This window comes from Xenopus laevis, chromosome 9_10S (genome assembly GCF_017654675.1).
Source record: "Xenopus laevis strain J_2021 chromosome 9_10S, Xenopus_laevis_v10.1, whole genome shotgun sequence".
In the NCBI taxonomy this organism is placed as follows: Eukaryota; Metazoa; Chordata; class Amphibia; order Anura; family Pipidae; genus Xenopus; species Xenopus laevis.
Window position 1 is genome coordinate 112,403,600 of NC_054388.1, and position 26,846 is coordinate 112,430,445.

Genomic DNA, 26,846 nt, shown 5'->3' on the forward strand with positions numbered 1-26,846 from the left:
ATCCTTTATTAACCCTTCGAAAAGCTTTCCGAATACTGACGTCAGACTAACTGGCCTATAGTTTTGAGGCTGAGAACGGGATCCTTTTTTGAATAGAGGCACCACATTAGCAAATCGCCAGTCTCTCGGCACAATGCCAGATCTCAATGAATCCTGAAAAATTAAGTAAAGAGGTTTGGCAATCACAGAGCTAAGCTCGCTAATTACCCTGGGATGAATACCATCTGGCCCTGGACCTTTGTTAATCTTAACATGTTCAAGTCTCTTTTGAATTTCTTCATGTGTGAACCATGCATCATTAGTTGTATTACTAGAATTGGGAGTGTTAAGAAGGAAACCTTCACTTACTGGTTCTTCATTTGTGTAGACAGATGAAAAATACGAGTTCAGAATCTGCGCTTTTATTTTGTTTTCATCAACCAGCTGACCCCCCTCTGATAGTAAGGGTCCCACCCCTTCCTGCTTCATTTTTTTACTATTGACATATTTAAAAAATAATTTTGGATTTTTTTTAGTTGGTAAGGAAATGAAAGCACTTCATTCGGCTGCATCTACACTTTCTGTGTCTCTTCTCTAGGGTTGCCACCCAGCCAGTAAATTTGTAATACCGGCCCTGGCCCTGGCTGGTAATTTGTAATACCATATACAAAAGCCCTTACCCCGCCAGTGAAATCTTACATTTTCTTGGCTTTGGACGATGTGGCCCGCCCCTTTTCCGGCACTACCCCGTAGCCCGCACCTTTTCAAGGCACACTGCGATGGCTCTGCCCCTTTTTATATCACGGTCCACCCCTTAACGCCTGCCCCACCACTGACCGGTAATTTATTTTTTTAAAGGTGGCAACCCTACTCTTCTCTGTTTATCAGTGGCCATTATTTACACTTACCTATGAAGCAATACTTTTACACACACACACACTTTCCAACTCACACACACATCCCTCTCTGGAAAATTTTCTGCAGACACCCATGTTGGGGAGTGTTATATCTCAGTAATGCAGACAGGCTGTTATCAGTTCACCATCTTTATTTCACACACACAGAGAGACTAGCTTGCCACTCTCCTCCCACTATTCCCAACATTCTAACATCCTTCAAAGGTAATTAACTTTATAAAACTTAACACAGCTTATGCAAACACACAACATCTTCCCCCCTCCATTATGCTTCAAAACCTGGAAACCTTATAAAGTACATAGTCATCCAGATGCCTAGGTGAGTTGTTTGTGCGAGCTGAACTTCGGCATATTTCAGTGGCCCGTTCAACAGGGGGTGGAGTATTGCCGGATGGGTTTTCTGGTGTTTGTGGCTGTGTAACCACATTCGGTGTATCATTCCAGAAATGCCAGTTAGAGGCAGTGTCCTGCACCTGTGAAGGCTCAGAAATAGGTACTAAACTGCTCACATGCCAAGTAGATCCATCCTGCAATTTGTAGGTGACTGGTCCCAACTGACTGTGGTTCTGAATGGGATCAGACAATATGGGATCAAATTTTGACCTGGTTGAGGGTTTTCTTATTCTCACCCATTGCCCAACCTTAAGGGTTATTGTCTTGGCTTTTCTTCTTGAATCATGGTAAGCTTTTGTTTTGCCCTGATAGGTTTTTACCCTTGCTCGCAAGTCTCTGGGTTCCGTTACTTTTATCTGTGGAAGTAAACGTGTTAGGGGCAGCCGTAGATTATGCCTATCATCAGTTTTGCTGGTGATTCCCCAGCTGTGCTATGGGGTGCAGACCTGTAGTGCTGTAGAACTGTAGTTAAAGCCTTGCTGAATAGAAGGCCTTCGTGTAGGTGTACCTTTGGCCTGTGGATGGTATTGCGGTGTTAAAATATGCCTTATGCCCTTTAATTGAAGGAAATCTTCAAATTCTTTTGACACAAACTGTGTTCCATTGTCTGTAATGATTTCTAGTGGAAGCCCCCACCGTGAAAACCATCCTTCTAAGGTAGTGATTACAACTTTTAAGGTAATGACCCCTGCTATAGCTACCTCTGGCCATTTAGAGTATAAATCATATGCAACCAACAAATACATCTGGTGTTGTGGTGCTACGGTTATTTCTCCACATATACCCAACTGAATTGTATCCCATGGGGCTTGGGGAAAAGGCCTAACTTGCAGTGGAGCAGCCATTTTCTTTAAATTTTTCCCACTGAGTAAGCATGGTTCACAGTTTCGAATCAAGGTTTCAATTTGATTGTCTATGCCAGGCCACCATACTGCTTCTCTGCAAAGCTGTTTTGTTCTTACCACACCCAAATGTCCTTCATGGGCCATCCTGAGGACTGCTGGCCTCAGTGCAGTTGGAATAACTGCTCTGTGCCCTCATACTAAACATCTTTCCAGGATGACAACTCTGTTCTCACTTGGTAGTATGACTGAAGGTGTCCTGGTAAAACAGATGGCCATTCTCCACGTAAGTAGTTTAGTATTTCTTGAATCACTGGGTCATTCTGAGATGAGGTCACCAAATCTTGTGGTGTAACTGTGAAGACTAAGGAATTGGACATCATCAATGTGTCTTCTTCCTCCTGTGCAGACTTGAGGACTACACATGACAGGTAATCTGCTACTTGCTACTCTGTTACATTTTCCTGGTCTGTAGCAAACTTCAAAGTTGCATTGATATAACCTATCTGACCATCTGTGAATACGAAGAGGGTGATGGCCAGATCCTGATGTAGGCAGCAAGGACGTTAGGGCTTGGTGATCAGTTCTCAGGGTAAATTTCTGCCATAAAGTGATGCCTCTTTTCACAAGCCCATATACAGGCCAGTGCCTCCCGCTCTCCTGCTGCACATTTCTGCTCAGCTGGAGAAAGAGCTTGAGAAGCAAAAGCACAGGGTGCTCCACTCCATGCTGAATCTGTGAGAAGACTGCACTTATGGCAACAGCCATTGGACCACCAGGGTAAGCGTTATCCACTAGACCACCAGGGAAGCCGTTCCTTACAATAGTTTTTTCCACCACTTATAACCCTTTGGTGGGAAGTATAAGTAAAATTATTAAAAAACATAGGGGAGTACTACAGGGTGACACAGAACTTCAGAAAATTATTCCAGATAAACCAAAGGTTGTATTTAGGAAAGCGAATAACCTGAAACAAATATTGACAAATAATCATTGCAGCACAAAGAGAAAACCAACAGCTAAAAAAGAACATACATGGGCGGGTTTCTATCCATGCTGTTTATGCACGGCATGCAAATATGGCAAGAAAAGAAAAAAGTTCATATCAGAGGTGAATAAAAGGGAATTTGAAATATGTACAACAAAAAATGTTATACAGTATACTGCTTACAATGTTCATGCAACCTACAATATATAGAAAAACAAACAGGATGTTAAAAGACAGGATCAGAGAACATGTAAATAATATAAAGAAAGGAAATGAAAACATAGTGTTTCAAAACATTTTAAGGCTGTCCATGGCATGAATCTCACAGGTTTAACCTACTAGGGCATAGTAGAGGTTAAAAATAGATGGAGAGGGGGAGACCTAGTAAAAACAACCTTACAAGTAAGAGTAGATGGATCTATAGGAAAGAAACCTTTACACCCAAAGGGCTCAATGTGGACATACATCTAAGAGCTTTTTTTATGAACTGTTTTATCTTTTTTATAACTTAATTTAAATATTGTGACTGTAAATCTTTCTTAATGCTAAGTTTTTAACGTACAAGTCGATACAATGAAATCATTTTATATATATATTTATGTATGGCTTTGCACTTATATGGGAAACAGTGGGATGTAATAGACTCCCAAGTTCAAATTCCCAGAATCTTTGAATATTAGTCAGAATGGGTTGCCATGGCACGTGTATAAAATTATTGCAGGAAAAAGAGATCCGCTATAGAGGCATGTTACCATGGCAACATGTAAACAAAGAAAACAGGAAGTGGAAGTGAGCTCATGTTACCAGGACTAACATCCACATAAGAAGGACATGGAGATTGCAATGGAGATTCCAAAGCCCTTGAGGAAGTCGTAAAGAAGACAAAACGTGTCGGGCAGTGACATCATCCACAGGCGCCCAGGGTTACATGAGGCGGTCGAGACGCTGGCAATTATCTGCACAGACTGCTTGGAGAACCCGGAAAACGGCAAGACGGTGACTCATAATTATTACATGCGCATTTTTACAAACATTGTGAGTGTAATTTTAACTTATTGATGATTAAAGTATTTACGGTTTTACATTATGTCAGTGCATTTTTATAGAGCTGCAGAATTTGGAGCAGTTTGGTGAATCTTCAGCCTATTAATTCCCTTAATGCACACTTCCTTTTTAACGTTTGTAAGTACCCCACCATTTGAATACATCACATCGCATGCTTTGGAGTGGCGTTGCAAGGGGTGCATAGATTGGATAAGCGGAACAATAAGGGCACCTAAGTTCACTATTTCACTTAAGCACTAAGTGGTGTATCAACATAATAGCAAAATACTGCACTATATTGGTATTATTTTTCTTGTCTTTTTGTCTAACCTCGAGCCAGTGAGCGCTGTTTTTTCTTCAGTATTGGTTGGATTCTACTACAAATCTGAGGGAGAACAGACACCGACAGAGGAAGCGAACCACCGGAGCCTTGACATATCTTTTTTTGACTGTATATATTTTCTCCTTTATTGTAAACACTGAAGAAAATAAATGATTTAGCACACATGCCTTTTCTATATTTGTTACAACAATGCCGATACCATTATTTAAACGAGCCACACTCTCAACTCTCATCTTTTTACAATAAATATAAAAAATTAAATAAGTTAACTTTTCAGGGTTAGTCTTAGGGGCAGACTAAAGGGCAAATTTCGCCAGCGTCAGCTTCACACTTCGCCAGCCACAAATGCGCTCAGGCTACTCCAATTCACTAAAATACAGAGTTTCGTCATTGCCGCCATACGCTGTCAACTTTTCACTATCGTTACTTCAGCAATGCGAGCAATTGATAGTGAAGGTGCACTAGCGTTCATTTCTGCCTAGCGAAACTTTGTTAGGGATCTTGTGCTCAGGTCGATTTGCGTACGGTGGGAAGTTTATTATATAAGTTGTATGGACATCTTTATGTTAAATGTTGGTGCATATACTTACAAATTACACTTTTTAAAACGCCTCCAGGGAACCTTAATACAGACAAGAGAGTTATTTTAATGCCCTACACATGTGCCCACTGTAAAAGGAATGTTCAACATGTTTGCAAATGTATGGGGAAAGCCGGTTACCCAAAAAAGTTTGTTAGGTCTTGAAAATCAAGCTGAAAAAAGGAAAAGACGCCAGAGTTTTTTGGACTTTGATGCATTTTCAGCTCACAGAATATAATGTAAGTAATAGAAGCTTTAATGCACTCGCCTGGTCTGAGGTGGCAAAAAAAAAAAAGGTGGCGTTCAGTAAAATCCGCACTTTAGTGAATTTGCAGCATAACAACCATTCGCCAGAGCGAAAAGTCGCCTGGCAATATGTGAGTGTGAATGACCGCTAGTGCCCATTAGTAAATTGTCTATGTTCCTGTGGACGGTAATGCTAGCGAATTGTCGCTAGAGTTAGCCATTTTGCCCTTTAGTAGATCTACCCTTTTAGCCTCTGCTGCAATGCGCTTCTCATTTTCTATCTTTGTCTTCCAAAGTGCAGTTTTACAACATTATATTGTTTAAATTCATTAAATGCAGCGTCTGTCCCCACAGACTTTTCGATTTCAAATGCTTTTCTCTTTTTTCCTATTCACTTCTTAATTCTGTATTAAGCCACATAGGGGCAAATTCACTAAGCGCCGAAGCGCTGAACGCTAGCGTTACTTCGCTAGCGTTTGCAATTTTTGTTACTGCGCAAATTTCAAACGCTGGCATAGTTTCGCTAGTGTTACTTCGCACCCTTACGCCTGGCGAAGTTTCGCTAGCGACGTAACTATGCAAATTCACTAACGCGCGCAGTGTACTGAACGCTACCTTTTACGCTAGACTTCCTTCGCCACCTCTGACCAGGCGAAGCGCAATAGAGTAGATAGGGATTGCTTCAAAAAAAGGCAACATTTTTTCTAAGTCCCAAAAAACGCTGGCGTGTTTTCTACATTATGGGTGATAGGCTGAAAAAGATCGAAATTTTTTTTGGGGCTCCCCTCCTTCCCCCCTACATTTCCTGACTCATGGCAACTTACCTAGACAGTGGGCACATGTGTAGGGCAAAATAAAAATTTTATTTGATGTTTTGAAGCTTTTCTAGCCATTTGTAGTGCTGACACGTATTCCTCCATTGAAATTTGAATTTGGTGCCGTATGCAAATTAGCCTTCGCTAGCGTAACTTCGCTTTACTTAGCGAATCAATGCTAGCGCAACTTTGCAACCTTACGCTACCCCTGAGCGCAACTTCGGATTTTAGTGAATTTGCGAAGCGCTGGCGAAACTACGCCTGGCGAAGTGTGGCGAAGTGCGGCGAAGTTACGCCTGGTGCAACTACGAATCTTAGTGAATTTGCCCCATAGGGTTGTTCTTGGTTCTTCTACATTTACTTCTTAAAGGAATTGTTCAGTGTAAAAATAAAAACGGTGTAAATAGATAGGCTGTGCAAAATAAAAAATGTATCTAATATAGTTAGTTATATTATGTTACACACCCAGTCACTCCAGCCTTTATACATTACATTTTTGGCTAACTAACTATATTAGATACATTTTTTATTTTGCACAGCCTATCTATTTACCCAGTTTTTATTTTCACACAGAACTGTTCCTTTAAGGGAATAAATTGAGAACAGTAAAGATTTAATGTAATTTTAAATGACAACCATTTCTGTCTGTGTTTTTAGCAGTAAACATAATGGCCCAGTCTATGCTCAGAAGGATAGCCAAAAAGGCACTAAAATTAGTTTTTCTGAAATTCAGGTTTTTTTTTGTCCCAGTGTAGGTTTTTTGCACCAGACATTAAATGAGATCCCATTATGATCACTATTACCCAGGGGTTCAGTTACTTGAACATTTGCTATAAGTTCTGGGTCATTTGAGATCACTAAATCCAGAATAGCATTTTTTCTGGTTGGCTCCTCAACAACCTGTGCCATAAAATTGTCATGTAACAGTTTATAAACTTTTTCCCATTAACTGATCTGGCAGTACTATTGCTCCAGTCATCATCTGGGTAATTAATTTATAATTACTTTCCCCAAACTAGTAGCCTTTTCTATTTGCATCAGGAGCTTCGCCTCCTCCTCGTCACTTACATTAGGGGGTCTATAGTGACTCCTACAATTAATTTGCTGGATTTTTTACAATTGGTGAAGAACTCCACCCATAAGACTTCTGTCCCCTCATTTTCTAACATAACCTCCTCCTTTATATGAGATTTAAATCCTGCCTAACAAACAGACATACCCCTCCTCCTTTTCTATTGCCTCTGTCCCTCCAAAACAAAGTATATTAATTTACTGCCCAGTCATGTGACTCATTCAGCCATGTTTCGGCCACACCAATCACATCATATTTTCCTTCCATCACCAGCAGCTCCAGCTCTCCCATTTTACCAGTCAGACTTCTTGCATTTGTAAACATACATTTAATACTGTTACCATATTGAACATATGACATGTGGTTCTCCCTATCCTTAACAGTATCCCCAGCCAAATCTCCTCCCCCATTTTCCCTTTCTTTGCCCACTATCTCATCTAACCTGTCTTCCACTGAATCTTTTACTGAACCCTCCTCCCACACCTAGTTTTAAATATCCTCCAACCTTCTGGCCATCTTCTCCCCCAAAGCAGCTGCACCATCATCATTGAGGTACAGCCCATCCCTAGCAAAGAGCCTGTAGCTGATTAAGGAATCAGCCCAGATCTCCAAAAAAAACCCAAACCCTGCTCCTTACACCAATTTCTTAGCCACGCATTAATCTCCCTAAGCTCCCACTGTCTTCTTAAAGTGGACCTGTCACCCAGACATAAAAATCTATGCCTAGGCATAGAGTTGGGGCAGGCAATTACTTTCACTTTCCATTCAACACTTACTATATGTCACGGCTCTCCCCACATTCCCCCGTTCTCTTTACCATTTAATTGTGTAACCAGTGCATTGGAATCAACATCAGGTCCCTCATTCTGTTGCACAAACAAGATTCTGAGATGATACAAGACTTGTCTTAATAACAGTGTCCACTTAATGGCTCCTGCCTGCTTATTATAATTATGAATTCCGAAACTGATGGAAACAAGATTCAAATACTTTATACAGTGTAATTAAAGGAATTGTTCAGTGTAAAAATAAAAACTGGGTAAATAGACAGGCTGTGCAAAATAAAAAAATGTTTCTAATATAATTAGCCAAAAATGTAATGTATAAAGGCTGGAGTGAATAGGTGTATAAAATGTCAGTCAGATCACTACTTCCTGCTTTTCAGCTCTCTTGGTTTACACTGACTGGTTACCCTGGTTACCAGGCAGTAACCAATCAGAGACTTGAGGGGGGGGGGCACATGGGCCATGTCTGTTGCTTTTGAATCTGAGCTGAATGCTGAGGATCAATTACAAACTCACTGAACAGAAATGTACCATGTGGCCCCCCTTCAAGTCAGGTAGTTGGATTCTGGCTGTTTTATTAGACATCTGTTCACTCCAGCCTTTATATATTACATTTTTGGGTAACTAACTATATTAGAAACATTTTTATTTTGCACAGTCTATCTATTTACCCAGTTTTTATTTTTACACTGAACTATTCCTTTAAAGTTTATTTTGCTTAACTAATGTGATAAAATAGGATTTGGAATATTTTTTTCAGGTGATGGGTCCCCTTTAATGTTGCTCGTGGCACAGGTAATATCTCTGAGAAAATCATCTTGGAAGTCCTCACCCTCAACTGTACAGATTATTTAAAAATCATTCTTCAGGACTTCAACCAACTCCTCTAACTTTGTAGTTGGTACCTACATTATGTGTACCAAGACTGTCCTCCCAATAATCTGTCCACTCATTCCACCACATGCAGAACCCTAGCACCAGGCAAGCAGCAGACTATTTAGCATGAAGAGTCCTTACAACAGATTAACCTATTCACTTTTCTAATACCTGAATGGAAGTATGACTAACATTGTTGAATATGTTTCCTATAATAAATGAATAGTGGCAGTTTGTTGAAATAATTATCAAATACTATTTATTATATGGTAAGTGTTTGGCTAGGTCTCCATATTTGTGACATTAACATTACCTCTCTCTTCTTCCAAAGACAGGTCAGCAGTCTCTTCATCATTTCCATCAGCTCCCACTAAATCCTCTGCTCTTTCAGGGTTGTCCCAATTGTTACTGCTACCTGAAAGTAGAATGTCAATGTTATCTAACAGATAGTTATTGGTACATGATATTGTGCTACACTCTTAGTAACTGTTCTGGCAATTGGAATACACCAACTAATCTGCCTAGGCCCCAAGATGATTCTCAGAAGTCCTCCCAAATGAATGGGATTGTATTATTTTTTTGGGAAGGTCTTCCTTTTGTGGGAAACTGTATATTTCATTTATTCTACTGGCAGTACCTTTCTCTTCTTCTTCAGATAGGTTGTTACATTTTTCTTCATGTCCAATAGCTGAATCCTGTGTTGTTGCTGGACAGTCCATGCCTTTAACAATGCCTGAAAGCAGAATGTGAATGTCATAAAGCATGCAACACCATAGGTGGATTCTAATGTAAAAGCTGAACACACATGAGCTCAGGGTCCATTTTGCCAGTTCCTTTACCTGAGCAGGCAGGAAGGAAGGAGTGGAACCTAGACAGGTCCAGTCTAGTCAGTGTAAGGCTACTCACTTTCATAGGTCACTCTAGGAGTGATAGTTAGGTTATTAGCCATGCATGCTGGGTACTAATTTCCCAGAAGTAGGGACTAAGTGTCAGAGCTAGCTCCACTTAGGGAAAAGGCTAAAAGTTGGGTGTACCTCCATACAAGTTTTGATCTCTCTCTTACTCTGCGGTGTCTACACTGACCAATGGTACGTGTGAGTATCTACCTACTGATGTTAAATTTTCCTGCTTATGTATCATTGAACTCCTACATGGATTATCTTGTTCTTTAATAAATCAGTTTCATGGTTAAGTTGCAGGAACCACTGGTGCCCACTTATTGTACATTACATACAGTTATAGCTGCACAACACACTGCCTCCACATATTTTGAACCCCCTAAGAATCATATTATCCGTTGAAAATTCCACAGACTTGGCTTTTTTGCTTATGAAAAATATTGTAAATGGGATTTACAGCACAGTTCTTCAACCTAGTAGACACTGAGGAAAATACTTCAGGAAATTTTTACTAGGAAAATACAACACACAAAGCTTTGCAACAAACAAACATAGACTCTGTATGGAGATAGAACAAAACAAACAGTGTTTACTAAAAATAGCAATCCTGTCCTGGGGACCTGTGGGGTGCAGCTTTATGGGTTATTATAGTTTTGAGAATAATGGTAAAATTCCCCTAGGAATAGGAATTAAACACCTAAAAATGAAAGTGTGTACAAGTAATTAGAATATAATGTACTGCTGCTCTGCACTGGTAACATTCCTGTGTTTGCTTCAGATTAACTGCTATAGTTTATATAAACATGCTGCTGTGTAGCCATGGGAGCAGCCATTCAAGCACAGGATACACAGTAGATAACAGATAAGTACTACTATAGTTTATATAAACAAGCTGCTGTGTAGCCATGGGGCAGCCATTCAAGCACAGGATACACAGTAGATAACAGATAAGTACTACTATAGTTTATATAAACAAGCTGCTGTGTAGCCATGGGGACAGCCATTCAAGCACAGGATACACAGTAGATAACAGATAAGTACTACTATAATTTATATAAACAAGCTGCTGTGTAGCCATGGGGACAGCCATTCAAGCACAGGATACACAGTAGATAACAGACAAGTACTACTATAGTTTATATAAACAAGCTGCTGTGTAGCCATGGGGGGGCAGCCATTCAAGTACAGGATACACAGTCGATAACAGATACGTACTACTATAGTTTATATAAACAAGCAGCTGTGTAGCCATGGGGGCAGCCATTCAAGCACAGGATATACAGTAGATAACAGATAAGTACTACTATAGTTTATATAAACAAACTGCTGTGTAGCCATGGGGGCAGCCATTCATGCACAGGATACACAGTCCATAACAGATAAGTACTACTATAGTTTATATAAACAAGCTGCTGTGTAGCCATGGGGCAGCCATTCAAGCACAGGATACACAGTAGATAACAGATAAGTACTACTATAGTTTATATAAACAAGCTGCTGTGTAGCCATGGGGGCAGCCATTCAAGCACAGGATACACAGTAGATAACAGATAAGTACTACTATAGTTTATATAAACAAGCTGCTGTGTAACCATGGGGGCAGCCATTCAAGCACAGGATACACAGTAGATAACAGATAAGTACTACTATAGTTTATATAAACAAGCTGCTGTGTAGCCATGGGGGCAGCCATTCAAGTACAGGATACACAGTAGATAACAGATAAGTACTACTATAGTTTATATAAACAAGCTGCTGTGTAGCCATGGGGGCAGCCATTCAAGCACAGGATACACAGTAGATAACAGATAAGTACTACTATAGTTTATATAAACAAGCTGCTGTGTAGCCATGGGGGCAGCCATTCAAGCACAGGATACACAGTAGATAACAGATAAGTACTACTATAGTTTATATAAACAAGCTGCTGTGTAGCCATGGGGGCAGCCATTCAAGCACAGGATACACAGTAGATAACAGATAAGTACTACTATAATTTATATAACAAACTGCTGTGTAGCCATGGGACAGCCATTCAAGCACAGGATACACAGTAGATAACAGATAAGTACTACTATAGTTTATATAACAAACTGCTGTGTAGCCATGGGGCAGTGGGCCAAAGGGGGCAGCATCGCTAGTGCATTGAGCACAATAGTGATCTCTGTACTAGTGGAGCCAAATGTCCAGGTTGAAAACCAGAAATTAGGCTCTTAAAGTTGCAAGAGGCGGCTTTTTGCTTTTTTGAGTCACTCTGTCTCTCTTTGTCAGACACTCACTGTGTCTCAGGCTCCACAGACCCCTCTTTCCTCTCTCAGTATTCCTCACATACACCAGAACAACAGGAGAGATCTGTCTCCTCCAGACATCCAAGGTAAAGCCCATAGGTGAGGAAACACATCCCTTTTATCTGCAGTAACGGAGCTGCTCTCAGCTGCCAATTAATTACCTGATTATGAGGGAATATTAACCCTATCTGCACTAGGTATTCCCCTGCAGCCCATATCATACACATTAAGGGCTCTTACTCACGAGCGTTTCTTCATGCGCTCCCCTGCGCTCCGTTTGGCTGCGTTCAGCCGCAGGGGAGCGCAGGTCTAGACGCTGCTAATATCTTTCTATGTGCCTGTACTGACACAGGCGCATGTAAGCGCTGAACGCAGGAAAAATGCAGCATGCTGCATTTTTCTGCGTTTTTCAATGGTTCAGCGCTTACATGCGCCTGTGTGAGTACAGGCACATAGAAAGATATTAGCAGCGTCTAGACCTGCGCTCCCCTGCGGCTGAACGCAGCCAAACGGAGCGCAGGGGAGCGCATGAAGAAACGCTCGTGAGTAAGAGCCCTAAATGCAAACTTTCCTGTACAGTCACATGTATTTTCTAAACATATTGTCACACCCATATTGTGGAATATAAGAATATTATTACTGAGTCACTGAGAAGTTCTATGACTATTTGAAGGCACAAGGCTGAAGTCAGAGAACTATTTGACAAAAAAACAGCACACGCTATAGTACATTTCTCTTCTTCCTCAAATAAGTCAGTAGGTTCTTCTGCCTCTCCAATCGCTGTTCCTGAATCCTGTGCTGTTGCTGGGCAGTCCATGTCTTTAATGGTGCCTGAAAGCAGAATGTGAATGTCACACATCATTCAACACATAAGTATTGGTAATCTATCCCTGTGATCCTTTCACCTGGCCCAAACTGATGTGGTTTGCAAATGTTGCCATTATTTTCAAAAGTGTCATAGTGCTTCACTGAATATCTCCCAATATCATGTTTTGTGCTAAAGAGCAGCAGGAGGACAGACACACATATACATATATATTAAATAAAACTCCACTACATTGAACTTCACAAAAGATTAAAAAACTTATATGTTTTACGTAAAAAAACTATAATTTTATTCCTAGAGCCAAAATCCTTGGTGTAGTGTATCTGAAGGTGCAGTGCTCACTGCTGGTAAAGGTCTCAGTGGGGGCTATTAAAGATTGCTGAAGCCTTTGCTAACTCACACTGTTTTAAAGTTCAGCAGATTTTAGGTACCGATATTTTTTTTAGGTGGTTGTATTGTTTTTTCTTCAAAAGCCCGCTCAGAGCCTACACATGTCAGAGCCTACACATGGTGGATTTTGGCACAACAAAAAGCATATTTTGTAATTTTTGTGCAAAAATCCATTGTGTGTTTACTGACAGGCCAATGCTATACCTGCCTGAGCAGACATGGGGAGGAAATGAGTATTTACATCTGGCATCACAGGGTCCAGATCCACCAACAGGTTACATATGGAGTATTATTATTTGAAGGGGAAAAGGGAAGGATCTGTTTTGCAGGCATCTGCAACTGTGTCTTTCTTTAGAACCAGGGAAAGCAAACTCTTCCCCTACGAGCAAATCATTTTTAAATTCACCAATTACCTCCTAAAACATCAAATTAAGTTCCACCTGCATTTGGTGCTTGTCTCTGCTTCAGAGCCGGGCCAGAGTATACAAATTCCATCCAATGGACAGCACTCCTTTTTCCATAAAACCGTCTTTATTTTTCTTAGGACAGCAACAGAGCCGGGCCAGGCCAGCCAGGCACCCTAGGCAACCTGGCAAGCTGCGGTGCTGACATGGTGCGTGCTCGAATAGACTTTTGTGCGCATGCACAAATAGATGTGGAAGCGCAATTGCAAACAGACATGGAAGCGCAAACCCAAATCAATGCACAGGTAAGATGGCAGTTCAGAGAGGGGAGAGGGGACTGGACTAGGGGTAGGAACCAGAGAAGGTACATGCCCCCAGCTTTGCACCCTAAGCTTGTGCCTACTCTGCCTACACCTAGTTCTGTTCCTGATCTGCCTCAGTGAATACACAATCAGGAAAAATGAGCTTCCCTCTGGGGTGGAGTGCATGTAGAGACGCACTGTTTTCACATACTTCTTTAGGAAATTTTACAATAAAACAAGTTGACTGTTTTACAGCATGTTATTATATGTGCAGTTTCATATTCGAAATAAATAACATTCAGACTTTTACATTAACAATAAACAAATATTGTTAAGCATTTTCACCTGTTTCTCAATTATTTATTGTTGCTCGAACATATGAATTTTAAAATCCAGATAGTTGATTACCATAGTAAATACCATTTATATAATTATGTGAATTGTGTAACAACTAGATTCTATTCCTGAATTTTTGATCAACCTTCCCCATAAGTTTGAGTAAAAATTCCTTTTTGTTGTCATCTAAAGTTTCCACATAAATTGACCATCTCCTTTTTATTTTCTTTCTTTCTTTTATTTTGAATCTAATAACTTCTTTAATACATGAACTATGCAAATATGAGAGTACATCTTTCAATGTGAGGGCTTTCTCTGTTATCCAAAATAAAAATACAGTCTTCCTAGTGGCTGCCATTAGTAATTTACAGAAATCAAGAATTTCATTTGAGGAATTGACAAAAAAAATCATTATTAGTCTTTAGAGATGAGATTTTCATATCTAAAAGTGCATATTCTGGACCCAATTTATTATTTTTTTAATTGAATCTTTGATGAAATTTCAATCTTAATTCATAGCCAAAAATCAACCATGGCCTCTGATTAAATTGATAGCAAGATGTTTATTAATGTTTATTTGCAGCAACCAATTAAATCGCTTTGTGGTAACAAAAGGAAATCTGTCCACGGAAAATAAATTTTGGAAACAGTAAAATGTTTTTTGTAATAATAAATCATACTCGAAAAAGTTTTGCCTGCCAATATGCAATTTGTTACAATAAAGTACTGACAAAAGCTATAGCAAACAAATATTTGTATTCACAGTATCTTTTATAATCTTTTTTGTGTCTGCAAAAATAAATGCAATATATATGTTTAAGTCAGTGAGGGAATGTGTTAGTGGGAAACACAGGCACAAAATTAATTTTGTGTTAAGCAATACATTGTATATAAATAACACCGCAAAGAATTGTGCATCTAAGAAAGCAGAAACTATATATTGTGAAAATTATTATATTATATATTATGTAAAATTATTATATTGTATTGTTAATAAGTAGAATATTATATTGAGTGACACAAAGGTAGAATCATATGGCAGCTACATAGTTATATAGTACATATTTACATTAAAAAAAACCAAAGTCCATGTTTTAACCCTCTATAAAAGCATGTATACACACTTACATGTTACATATATACATATACTAAACTAACAGTAGATCACAATAGCCTTGGATATTCTGCTTGTCCAAGTCCCTCTTAAAGTCATTAACAGAATCAGCATCATAACATCATCCAGCAGTGCATTCCCCGACCTCATGTCAGACTGCATATCATAAGTCATAAACTAAACATGTTTACAAGCCATGATAGGAAATTAGTCCTTTCACCCACAAATGATGTAAACAATGTAAAAAAAACCCCAAAAAAAACCCCATTTTTATCTGCATATGTACATTTATATTTCTTATCTCTATCAGGCTACTAGGCAGCTGTAATCTGGAAGTGTTTTGCTTACTAAACCCTGAGGGACCCCACTACCTTACTCCAAGTAGAGAATGTCCCATTAACAACCACCCTCTGTACCCGATCCTGTAGCCAGTTTCCTATCCACGTTCAAACGACTTCATTAAGCCCAACAGACCTTAGTTTAGAAAGCAGTCGTTTGTGGGGCACAGTATCAAATGCTTTGGCAAAATCCAAATAGATCACATCTACTGCCCCCCCACTGTCCAGCATCTTACTTACCTCATCATAAACAAATCAAATTACATTTTCCTATTTGGCTCCTCAACAACCTGCGCCATAAAATTATCATGTATCAAGTTTATAAATTTGTTCCCAATAACTGTCCTGGCAGAAATGTTGCTTCAGTCAATATCTGTATAATTAAATTCCCCATTATCATTATTTGCCCCGATCTAGCAGTCCTTTTGATTTGCAACAGAAGCTTAGCCCCTCTATCTTCACTAGAGGGAGTTGATAGCATACTCCTACAATTAGGAGGCTCTTCTCCTTTCTCAATATCACTTCTTCCTAGTTTCCACCAACTTAGCTCTCCTTCAAGCAGCTTCTTAGCCTGTCACTCACACTGCCAGTATGACCACCCCTTCCACTTCTAGTCCAACATATATCTTCCCACAACTTTAACAGAAAATTAAGTCAATTTTACATCTATACCAGGAGATGCTACTGAGTTGCTACTGACCAAAGCCAGCCTGGGTAAGACACAATCTATGGTCCAAAAAACTGTTACACAGAGATTAGACATGATTAGTCTGTGATTAAGTGTCCCTTGGTGACACAAAATGCATAAAGGCTTTCTGTTTTTTAAACATAATATGAATTAAAAACTTTTTTAGTATTTAAAATTTTTTGGCCTCCTGAATTCTACTCCTTGGTATTCCGGATTGATGCCTGCCTATTATGATGTTTTCCGAGTGAACTACTCTACCTGATGGAAACCCATGTAAGCACAGGGAGAACATACGGACCACTTGGATATAGTACCTCTAGGTTTTAAATTGAACCAAGGACCCCAGTAAGACAACAGTGTTAACCCTATGTAACTTTGTAACTATGTAACCCTTGCACCACTATGTTGCCTATATCAATTTAGAGGTGAATTCACATTACCTTCAGGCAGTCAGTGTTTCCCTCAAAACTCTGAACAGACGCAGCTCCTGAATTTTCTTCTGTGCACTGGTTTCTCAGCAAATCTGTGTGTGGGAGGGAGCTGACTTACTCTTTATACAAAGCTGAGGACAATGCAAGTAAAACATGTGATTTCCTGGAAACTGTTCTTTTAGTTTCACTTCCTTTTTTTTAATTTTTAGCAAGGGCATAACAGGAAACATTACAGCCCATTTGCTAATGAATTGTTAAGTACCCTAACAGTTTATTGGAGTACAAAAGGCACAAATATCTGTCTTATTTTACATTTAAGGCAAAATGCAGTACTTTTCTAATACATTATTATCAAATGATATTCATTGTTGTGTGTCTTGTATAGATTCAATATTCATTATGCCTAAACCTATTTGCTCTTGTCACTTATTATTATTACTAAGCAATGGAACTGGCAGGATCTTTTTATTTTAGGATTTTTTAATATTGTATTTTTATTATTAAAGGGGTAAATATATGAAAACGAATTAGATTAAGCAATTAAAATGAGACAAACAGGCATGCTTAAAGCTTCTTTATTGGAGAACAACTTATATTTTCTTATTATTTTCCTTTTTTTATTTTTAGCAAGGTTATAACTGGAATATCTAGTATAGGTCAATCTAAAAACAACTGGACTTGCTGAGTAATCAATGAAGACGTTTCACTACTCATCCGAGCAGCTTCTTCAGTTCAGTTGAACTGAAGAAGCTGCTCGGATGAGTAGTGAAACGTCTTCATTGATTACTCAGCAAGTCCAGTTGTTTTTAGATTTACCTATACTAGATATACTATGACCTGGATGAATGAAAATCTTCATAGTCATATGTTATAACTGGAAACATTACGGCCTGTGTGCTACTGAAATGTTAAGTACCCTAACAGTTTATTGGAGTACAAAAGGCACAAATATCTGTCTTATTTTACATTTAAGGCAAAATATAGTACTCTTCTAATACATTATTACCAAATGATATTCATTGTTGTGTGTCTTGTAGAGAACCTATTTGCTCTTGTCACTGACTATTTCATAAGCAATGGAACTGACAGGATCTGGGGGGCCATAGTGTCAGAAAGTATTTTTTTAATATTGTTCTCTTTTTACTATTAAAAGAATCAAAATATGAAAACCAATTAGATTAAGCAATTAAAATGAGACAAGCACGCATGCTTAAAGCTTCTTTATTGGAGAACAACGTATTTTTACCTTGGACAACCTGGAATTGGACTTTCATTTTTGACACTATTTATCTTTTAACTATTTCTGGTGCAGCTCAAGCCTTGAGCTTATGTGCAACTGTAACTAACCTTTACTTGAGATCTTGTAGGCCATTACACTTTTGATGTTTGCTGAGTTGTAGAGCAACTTACAAGCCTTTAAAAAGAAACAGCTGCTGGCATAGATTTTCAAGAACTCAAGTAAAGACTGGAGGCCTTGAGAAGGGTTCTGCCCTTTATTATATTCTGCCCTGCCTTAGCAGGGGCATGGCGGTTGGTCTGGCAAGGAACACAACTTTTTACCCATTTTTCAATACATTCATCCATTTTAGGCCACCTGACATAACTTCTAGCAAGGGCTTTCAAATTTACAATGCCTGGGTGACTCTCGAGTAGGGCTTTAAGAACATGGTTTTGCCCTGCTTTGGGAATTACCATTTCCCCACAAAAGGAAACCTTTGTATGCAGAGAGTTCATGCTGGCATTTCTCAAAAGGTGTGAACTCTTCCTTTAAACTTATTTTTGGCCACCCCCTCCATACCCAGTTCAACACTCGAGACAATACTGGGTAGGTAGCTGTCATGCAGGCAATATCTGATGCCTACAGAGGGGGACTAGGTAATGACTCTAGCATGAGGACCTCAGACAAGGTCGGTACTTCAACTCATAGTCATATGCATTTAGCAATAAACAGCATCTCAGCATGTGTGGAGAAAGTATCTGTGCAGTAGGCCCATTATTTTTAAATAGAACCAATAAAGGCTTGTGATCAGTAATAATAGCAAAACTTCTGCCATACAAGTACTAATGGAATTTCTTTACCCCTGCCTCAATGGCTAAAGCTTCCTTATCAATCTGAGCGTAATTCCTTTCTGTGGTACTCATGGTCCGTGAATAGAATGCAATGGGAGCCTCACGACTGCCACTTACAGTATGACTGCTCCATAAGGAGAAGCATCACATGAGAGGTTAAGAGGTTTACACAAATCATAATGTACTAGCACACGGTCTGATGATAAGAGTCTCTTGGCATCCTTGAATGACTGCTCATACAGGGCTGACCACTTCCAGGTACCATTTTTGTCCAGTAGTCTGTGCAGTGGCTCAGCCACAGTAGCTTTGTCTTTCAAGAAGGAATGGTAGAAATTTAATAGGCTGAGAAATGCTTGCAGCTCCTGTTTATTTTTGAGAACTGAAGCTTCATGAATGGCTTTTACTTCTGCATCTGTTGGATGTATTCCATTTGCATCAACTTTGTATCCCAGGAAATCGACACTTGGTACTCCTAAAACACATTTTTCTCTCTTAAGTTTTAACCCAGCATCTGAAAATCACTGTAATACTGCTCTTACCCTTTCAGTTAATGATTCCATAGAGTCTACTCCAATGAGGACATCATCAAAATATGGCACCACTCCTGGCAGGCTGGAAAGAAGGTCATGCATCAATTTCTGGAACACACCTGGTGCAATGCAAACTCCAAATTGCAACTGTGTAGCTTTAAATGCTCCTTTGTGTGTGATAATTGTTTGTGCATCAGCAGCTGCATTGTCCACTGGTAACTGCTGGTATGCTTGAGCCAAATCAAGTTTGGCAAATAACTTTCCTTTAGCCAAGGTGCTGAGAATCTGATTGACAGCAGGAATTTGATATGGATGTTCCTGTAATGCCTTGTTGATTGTACATTTATAGTCAGCACATATCCTCACTTCTCCATTTGGCTTCAGTACAGGCACTATTGGGGTGGCCCAAGTTGGGCAGGTTATTGGAATAAACACTCCTTGTTGCACCAAGCGATCTATTTCGGCATCTTTTTTTGGACAGAGAGCAAATGGTACAGGTCGCGGCTTCATGCATATTTTGCATATTTTGGGATCCAGCAGGAATGATATTGGTGAGCCCTTAAATTTGCCAAGGCCTTCTTTAAATATACACCTAAAGCCTTTGAGGACGCTTTGCAAAGATTCTGTTGTTGCATAATTTACTCCAGTTAATTGAATGCCTAGGGCCTCAAACCACTCTACTCCTAATAAGCTTTCTCTGTGTCCTTTTGTAATAATAAGGCGTAGTTTTCCTCTGTCTTTTCTATAGTGGACTTTAACAAAGCAGGCGCCCACAACATCCACAGGCTTTTTATTGTAATCCACAAGTCTAACTTCACATGGTAAAATAGGTTGGCCTTAGTGGGCCATAATGCATGGAAAGTTTCCTCTGAAATTAAGGAATAGACACAGCCTGTATCTACCTCCATCCTTGTAGTATTACAAGTGAATTTCTTTTATCAACTTGGCGGCAGACTGTATGTGGCCGCGGCACTTGCATTTGTGACACACAGCATTTTGGAATTTACAGTTTCCACGCAGATGACCACCCCCACAACTGTGGCACCTTAATTTTACTGGATCTGATACCTGAGCTGATGCTGGCATTTTATACACTTGATGCAGCTCTGGTGCAATAACTGAACTGGTAGAGGCCTGTATCTCCTTGGAATGTGCAGACAGGGTCGGACTGGGAGGCATGGGGCCCACCGGGGCTACTGCCCCAGGGCCCCCCTCCAGCCGCCACTGCCGCTCCGGAGTGCTGCAGGCGGCTATTGCGCATGCGCGCGGCGCCGTGTTTGTGCGCATGCGCGCGGCGCCGCGTTTGTGCGCATGCGCAGCCCTTCTATTCTACCGCGACCCCAAACAAAGTGGGGTCGCGCCGCCCCACTAAGTAGCGGATCTGGGCCGGCGGGGCCCACAAGAGCCCGGGGCCCACCGGGGTTTTTCCCGGTGTCCCGCCGGCCCAGTCCGACACTGTGTGCAGATGCAGCCACATAAGCAAGTGCTTCCTCCTGGGCCAAAGCAAAGGTTAGGTTGTGCCTTGCTAGAAGCCTTCTTTGCAGTTCTACATCCCTGACCCCACACACAAGACGATCCCTTAGCAAGGATTCCCAGCTGCTGCCAAAATTGCAGTTTTCTGCCAATCTGCGCAGCTCTGCTATATAAGCAGCAATACTCTCACCTGACTGCTGGCTGCGTCTGTTAAAGTGGAACCTCTTAACAGTTTCAGATGTTGTGGGTGCAAAATGATTTTTAAGCTGCTTAATAATTTCCTCAAATGAGCAGTCACTGGGTTTAGTGGGGGATACCAGAGAGCGAACAATCTCATAAGTCTTTGAGCCTATAACACTCAGCAGAACTGCACGTTTCTGCACAGGGTCTGTCACCTTATTTGCTTCTTGAAAGAACTGCAGTCTCTCTGCATAGGAATCCCAGGAGGATGGCCTGGCAACGTCAAACTCCTCTATGTGGCCCAGGGACACCATTATGGAAATAATAAAGTCTCTTAAGTTCCCTTTTACTCACTGGGATCTTGTAGTTGTAGATTTTGTATGCGTTATATCCCAATCCTTGTCGCCAGTATTATATTCTGGACCCTGTAGTAGTACTCAAAACGTTCACAGTAGCTGGGAGTAGAACAAACTTTACTAGGGAGGAAAACATGGCTGAACTGCCAACAAGTTGGGAGAAAAGAAGAGATAGAGAGGCAGATACTTGGGAAACAATTATCAGCAGAGCAGAGTGACACATCTCAGTTTAACATGTAACAGCGCCATCTACTGGCATTACATTAACATCAATACATAACACCCTTATTGTCCCCTTCATGCACTTGTAATGAGATATAATCCACTCTGTTTAGATTTGCCACCTGTCAGCTTTGTTTTTCATTTGTCTATTCATATTTCACCCCTGATGCCCACCAATAATGTTACTACATCAGTGCCTGGGACCTTTCACCTTTCCTGACTCCCTTGGGACCAACTATATACCCCTCCCCTGGCTCAGAACCCCACTCACCCTTCTCTCCAACCCCACCTCTTCCAAGCTGAAAATACACTCCCTCTCCTCCCCCTGCCACCTCCGAATGGCCATTATTCAATATATCAAGTTTATTTGGGCAGCTCTCTAAATGCATCCTACTCCTAGTTTTTCCAAATAGCAAGTGAATGATTAATACACACATCATCCTAAAATGGTCACTGGAAGACTTCCTGTATGAAAAAAAAGGACTGCATGGCAGGAAACAGGAAGTTTGAAAAACTGAATTTGATCAATTCAGTGTAAATTGTGGCAGGGAAAACTCACAAAGATTCACCAAACTTTGTAGGAAAAAGGGGGAAAATTAGTCGTTTGAGTTTGACTAATTTGAGACTTTCTTAAATATGGTAATACTTTCGTTTTTATAAGCAACTCACAAAATCGAGTTTAAAGAAGTTCCTAGAGACTAGAAAATTATATAATAATAAATCAGCTCATATGTGTGGGAGGGTGCTGGGAGATATATTATTCATTATATATTATATATTATTATATTCATTAATATAGCCCAGGGACACTATAACTGCAGTGTCAAATATGAGAACTGGTTCCAAGTAACTGTTTTAAGTTTCACTTTTGTTTTCTTTAAAGAAAGAGAGTTGGGCCTCCCATCTCTGATTCCCAGAACTGTGTCAGGCATCTTGCTGTTATTTTACATATAGAGATTATGTAACTTTTTTCTTCATTAAATGACACTGGAATTAGACACGGGGATGAAGGACAGACTTAAACTGGAAACTGGGCGTAAAGCTTCCAACTCCAGTTGCAGGAACAAAGAACAGGGAGCTAGATTGATACACATCAGATGAGATTCTCATTGGAGGATTATTTTGCACAGGACGGCCTAACAAAATTACAAGGTGGTGACCAACTGTGGACAACTTTTAAGGCATAAATAATTCAATTTAGGGACTTTTGAACCTCTTGAATGGTAAATGAAATGTATTATTTTTAAATAATACTACAGCTTTTCTAGCTGTAGGGATTTTATAATTCAGATAAAAGATCCATTTAGCTTCATTCCATTTTATACAAACCAACAGAAATACTAATAATAGCACAAAGATCCACCAGTCCATTTAAAAAAATATTGATTGCAGGTGGTAGTGGGCAAAAGTTTGTCTTTCCTGGTCACTATGGCAGCACTCACACCTCTGGGTTATCCCCGCCCCCGCTTTTAATAGGACAGAACAATTAAGTTAATTAAATTAACCCATGATTATATATACACCCTCCCCCCTCAGACCAGTGTCTTTTTTCTGTCCTCGCTTTTTGGAGCCCTTTTTGGGGTAGAATTTTTATTTTGTGGCTCACACGGTCCCAATTTTGGGACCATAGCCTGGGGAGTTAGCCTCTCTCCCTGGTAGGGCTATGCAATGTATTTCCTCCCAGAGGAGATCAGCTAGTCGATACCCCGTTATTAGGCAGCCATGGGGTTTTATTTTTCAAAAATATTTTACCTGAGTCGCAGACCGGGTGTTGGGCGGCACTAGGTAAGATCTTTTTAATCGTTCGTTTCGTTTCGGTTCGCAAAGGACTGTGCGTTTCCTTCTGCAGTATTAGGATGACACTGAAACGCATATGCGTTCCACGAACAGGAAGTGATGCGACGGCGAAGGGAATCTGCGTTCCAAAGCGAAGTCGCGTTTCCTGGTGACGTCACTTCCGGTTTGTGGGATGCGGAGACGCTAGTTCGGCGTGAAAAAACATTCTGCAACACAGTTTTGGCGTTCAATGCGCCTTTCCGGATCTCAGCAGTAGGGATGTAGCGAACGTCGGAAAAAAAGTTCGCGAACATATTCGCGAACTTGCGCAAAAATGCGAGCGGTTCGCGAACGGTTTGCGAACCCCATAGACTTCAATGGGAAGGCGAACTTTAACATCTAAAAAAGACATTTCTGGCCAGAAAAATGATTTTAAAGTTGTTTAAAGGGTGCAACGACCTGGACAGTGGCATGCCAGAGGGGGATCAAGGGCAAAAAATCTGCCTGTGTGTGCTTGGAAGAGATAGTGTAGGGGGAGAGCTGTTAGTGATTTCAGGGACAGATGATAGTAAGTTTGCTGGCTAGTAATCTGCTTGATACTGCTCTGTATTGGAGGGACAGAAGTCTGCAGGGATTTGAGGGACATTTTAGCTTAGGTAGCTTTGCTGGCTAGTAATCTACTGTTCTCTTTAAACAACTGCCATACGTTGACCTTGTAGGCATTGTTTGCCCAGTTTTTTTGGACGCAGCCACTGAAGCACAGTTGCCAGAAAAAATATGCCATATAAATGCTGAAAATAGTAATTTTTCGCCATACGTTGACCTTGTAGACATTGTTTGCCCAGTTTTTTTGGACGCAGCCACTGAAGCACAGTTGCCAGAAAAAATATGCCATATAAATGCTGAAAATAGTAATTTTTCGCCATACGTTGACCTTGTAGACATTGTTTGCCCAGTTCTTTTGGTTGCAGCCACTGAAGCACAGTTGCCAGAAAAAATATGCCATATAAATGCTGAAAATAGTCATTTTTTGCCATACGTTGACCTTGTAGGCATTGTTTGCCCAGTTTTTTTGGTCGCAGCCACTGAAGCACAGTTGCCAGAAAAAATATGCCATATAAATGCTGAAAATAGTCATTTTTTGCCATATACGTTGAGTCAACGTATGGCAAAAAATGACTATTTTCAGCATTTATATGGCATATTTTTTCTGGCCTCTGTGCTTCAGTGGCTGCGGCCAAAAAAACTGGGCAAACAATGCCTACAAGGTCAACGTCGTTGACCTTGTAGGCATTGTTTGCCCAGTTTTTTTGGCCGCAGCCACTGAAGCACAGAGGCCAGAAAAAATATGCCATATAAATGCTGAAAATAGTCATTTTTTTGGTCGCAGCCACTGAAGCACAGTTGCCAGAAAAATTATGCCATATAAATGCTGAAAATATAAATTTTTTTGGTTGCAGCCACTGAAGCACAGAGGCCAGAAAAATTATGCCATATAAATGCAGAAAATATGCATTTTTTTGGTCGCAGCCACTGAAGCACAGTTGACAGAAAAATTATGCCATATAAATGCTGAAAATATAAATTTTTTTGGTTGCAGCCACTGAAGCACAGAGGCCAGAAAAATTATGCCATATAAATGCAGAAAATATGCATTTTTTTGGTCGCAGCCACTGAAGCACAGTTGACAGAAAAATTATGCCATATAAATGCAGAAAATATAAAATTTTTTGGTTGCAGCCACTGAAGCACAGAGGCCAGAAAAATTATGCCATATAAATGCAGAAAATATGCATTTTTTTGGTTGCAGCCACTGAAGCACAGAGGCCAGAAAAATTATGCCATATAAATGCAGAAAATATGCATTTTTTTGGACGCAGCCACTGAAGCACAGTTGCCAGAAAAAATATGCCATATAAATGCTGAAAATAGTCATTTTTTGCCATACGTTGACCTTGTAGACATTGTTTGCCCAGTTTTTTTGGTTGCAGCCACTGAAGCACAGAGGCCAGAAAAAATTAAACCAGTAGGGTTTGCACCCTAGTTTGTAACGGTGGCGGAGGGAGGAGGAGGACGCTAAAGGACAGCTGTGTGTGGAGTCATGAGGCTTGAAGAGAAGGACAGCTGCATAGAAGTCAGAACAAGTCTTCCGGCGTGCAGTAACCCTCCGAGATCCACCCCTCATTCATTTTAATAAAGGTCAGGTAATCGACACTTTTGTGACCTAGGCGAGTTCTCTTCTCAGTTACAATCCCTCCTGCTGCACTGAAGGTCCTTTCTGAGAGCACACTTGAGGCTGGGCAAGACAAGAGGTTCATGGCAAATTGTGACAGCTCTGGCCACAGATCAAGCCTGCGCACCCAGTAGTCCAGGGGTTCATCGCTCCTCAGAGTGTCGATATCTGCAGTTAATGCCAGGTAGTCCGCTACCTGCCGGTCGAGGCGTTCTTTGAGGGTGGATCCAGAAGGGTTGTGGCGCTGCCTTGGACAGAAAAACATTTGCATGTCTGACATTACAGACTGGCCAAAGGGCTTTGTCCTTGCAGGTGTGCTCGTGGCAGGATTACTGGCACCTCTGCCCCTGGAATGTTGATGAGTTCCTGAAGTGACATCACCCTTAAAAGCATTGTACAACATGTTTTGCAGGCTGGTTTGTAAATGCCGCATCTTTTCGGACTTGTGGTATGTTGGTAACATTTCTGACACTTTATGCTTGTACCGAGGGTCTAGTAGCGTTGCGACCCAGTACAGGTCCTTCTCCTTAAGCCTCTTGATACGGGGGTCCTTCAACAGGCATGACAGCATGAAAGACCCCATTCTCACAAGGTTGGATGCAGAGCTATCCATCTCCGCTTCCTCATTATCAAGGACTGCATCATCCACGGTCTCCTCCCCCCAGCCACGTACAAGACCAGGGGTCCCCAAAAGGTCACCACTAGCCCCCTGGGAAGCCTGCTCCTGTTGGTCCTCCTCCTCCTCCTCCACAAAGCCACCTTCCTCCTCTGACTCCACTTCTGGCACCTCTCCCTGCGTTGCAGCAGGTGCCTGGGTTCGTTCTGGTGATTCCGACCAGAAATCGTGCGCTTCCAGCTCCTCGTCACGCTGGTCTACAGCCTCATCTGTCACTCGTCGCACGGCACGCTCCAGGAATAAAGCGAAGGGTATTAGGTCGCTGATGGTGCCTTCGGTGCGACTGACCATATTTGTCACCTCTTCAAAAGGTCGCATGAGCCTGCAGGCATCGCGCATAAGCACCCAGTAACGGGGGAAAAAAATCCCCAGCTGTGCAGATCCAGTCCTACCACCCAGTTCAAAAAGGTACTCGTTGACGGCCCTTTGTTGTT

The 26,846-nt window shown here is 40.8% G+C and overlaps 1 protein-coding gene and 1 pseudogene across 4 annotated transcripts in view; both read right to left on the reverse strand.

Annotated features, from left to right (window-relative positions):
• The window catches only part of LOC121399001 (up-regulator of cell proliferation-like), a 42,994-nt gene extending 25,892 nt beyond the window's left edge, over nucleotides 1–17,102 (reverse strand). The window contains exons 1-4 of one of the 4 annotated variants that reach the window (XM_041578740.1): nucleotides 16,906–17,102; nucleotides 12,797–12,898; nucleotides 9,518–9,613; nucleotides 9,194–9,295 (exon numbers count right to left, since the gene is read on the reverse strand). In XM_041578740.1, coding sequence (XP_041434674.1) covers nucleotides 9,194–9,295; nucleotides 9,518–9,613; nucleotides 12,797–12,884 — 286 coding nt within the window. In that variant the 5' untranslated portion in view covers nucleotides 12,885–12,898; nucleotides 16,906–17,102. Of the gene's footprint in view, nucleotides 1–9,193; nucleotides 9,296–9,517; nucleotides 9,614–12,058; nucleotides 12,289–12,796; nucleotides 12,899–16,905 lie in introns of those variants that run through there. The other 3 variants (XM_041578741.1, XM_041578739.1, XM_041578742.1) reach the window with 3 other exon arrangements.
• Nucleotides 17,103–17,934: 832 nt separating this feature from the next.
• LOC121398809 lies at nucleotides 17,935–21,463 on the reverse strand (annotated as a pseudogene).
• Nucleotides 21,464–26,846: the final 5,383 nt, after the last annotated feature.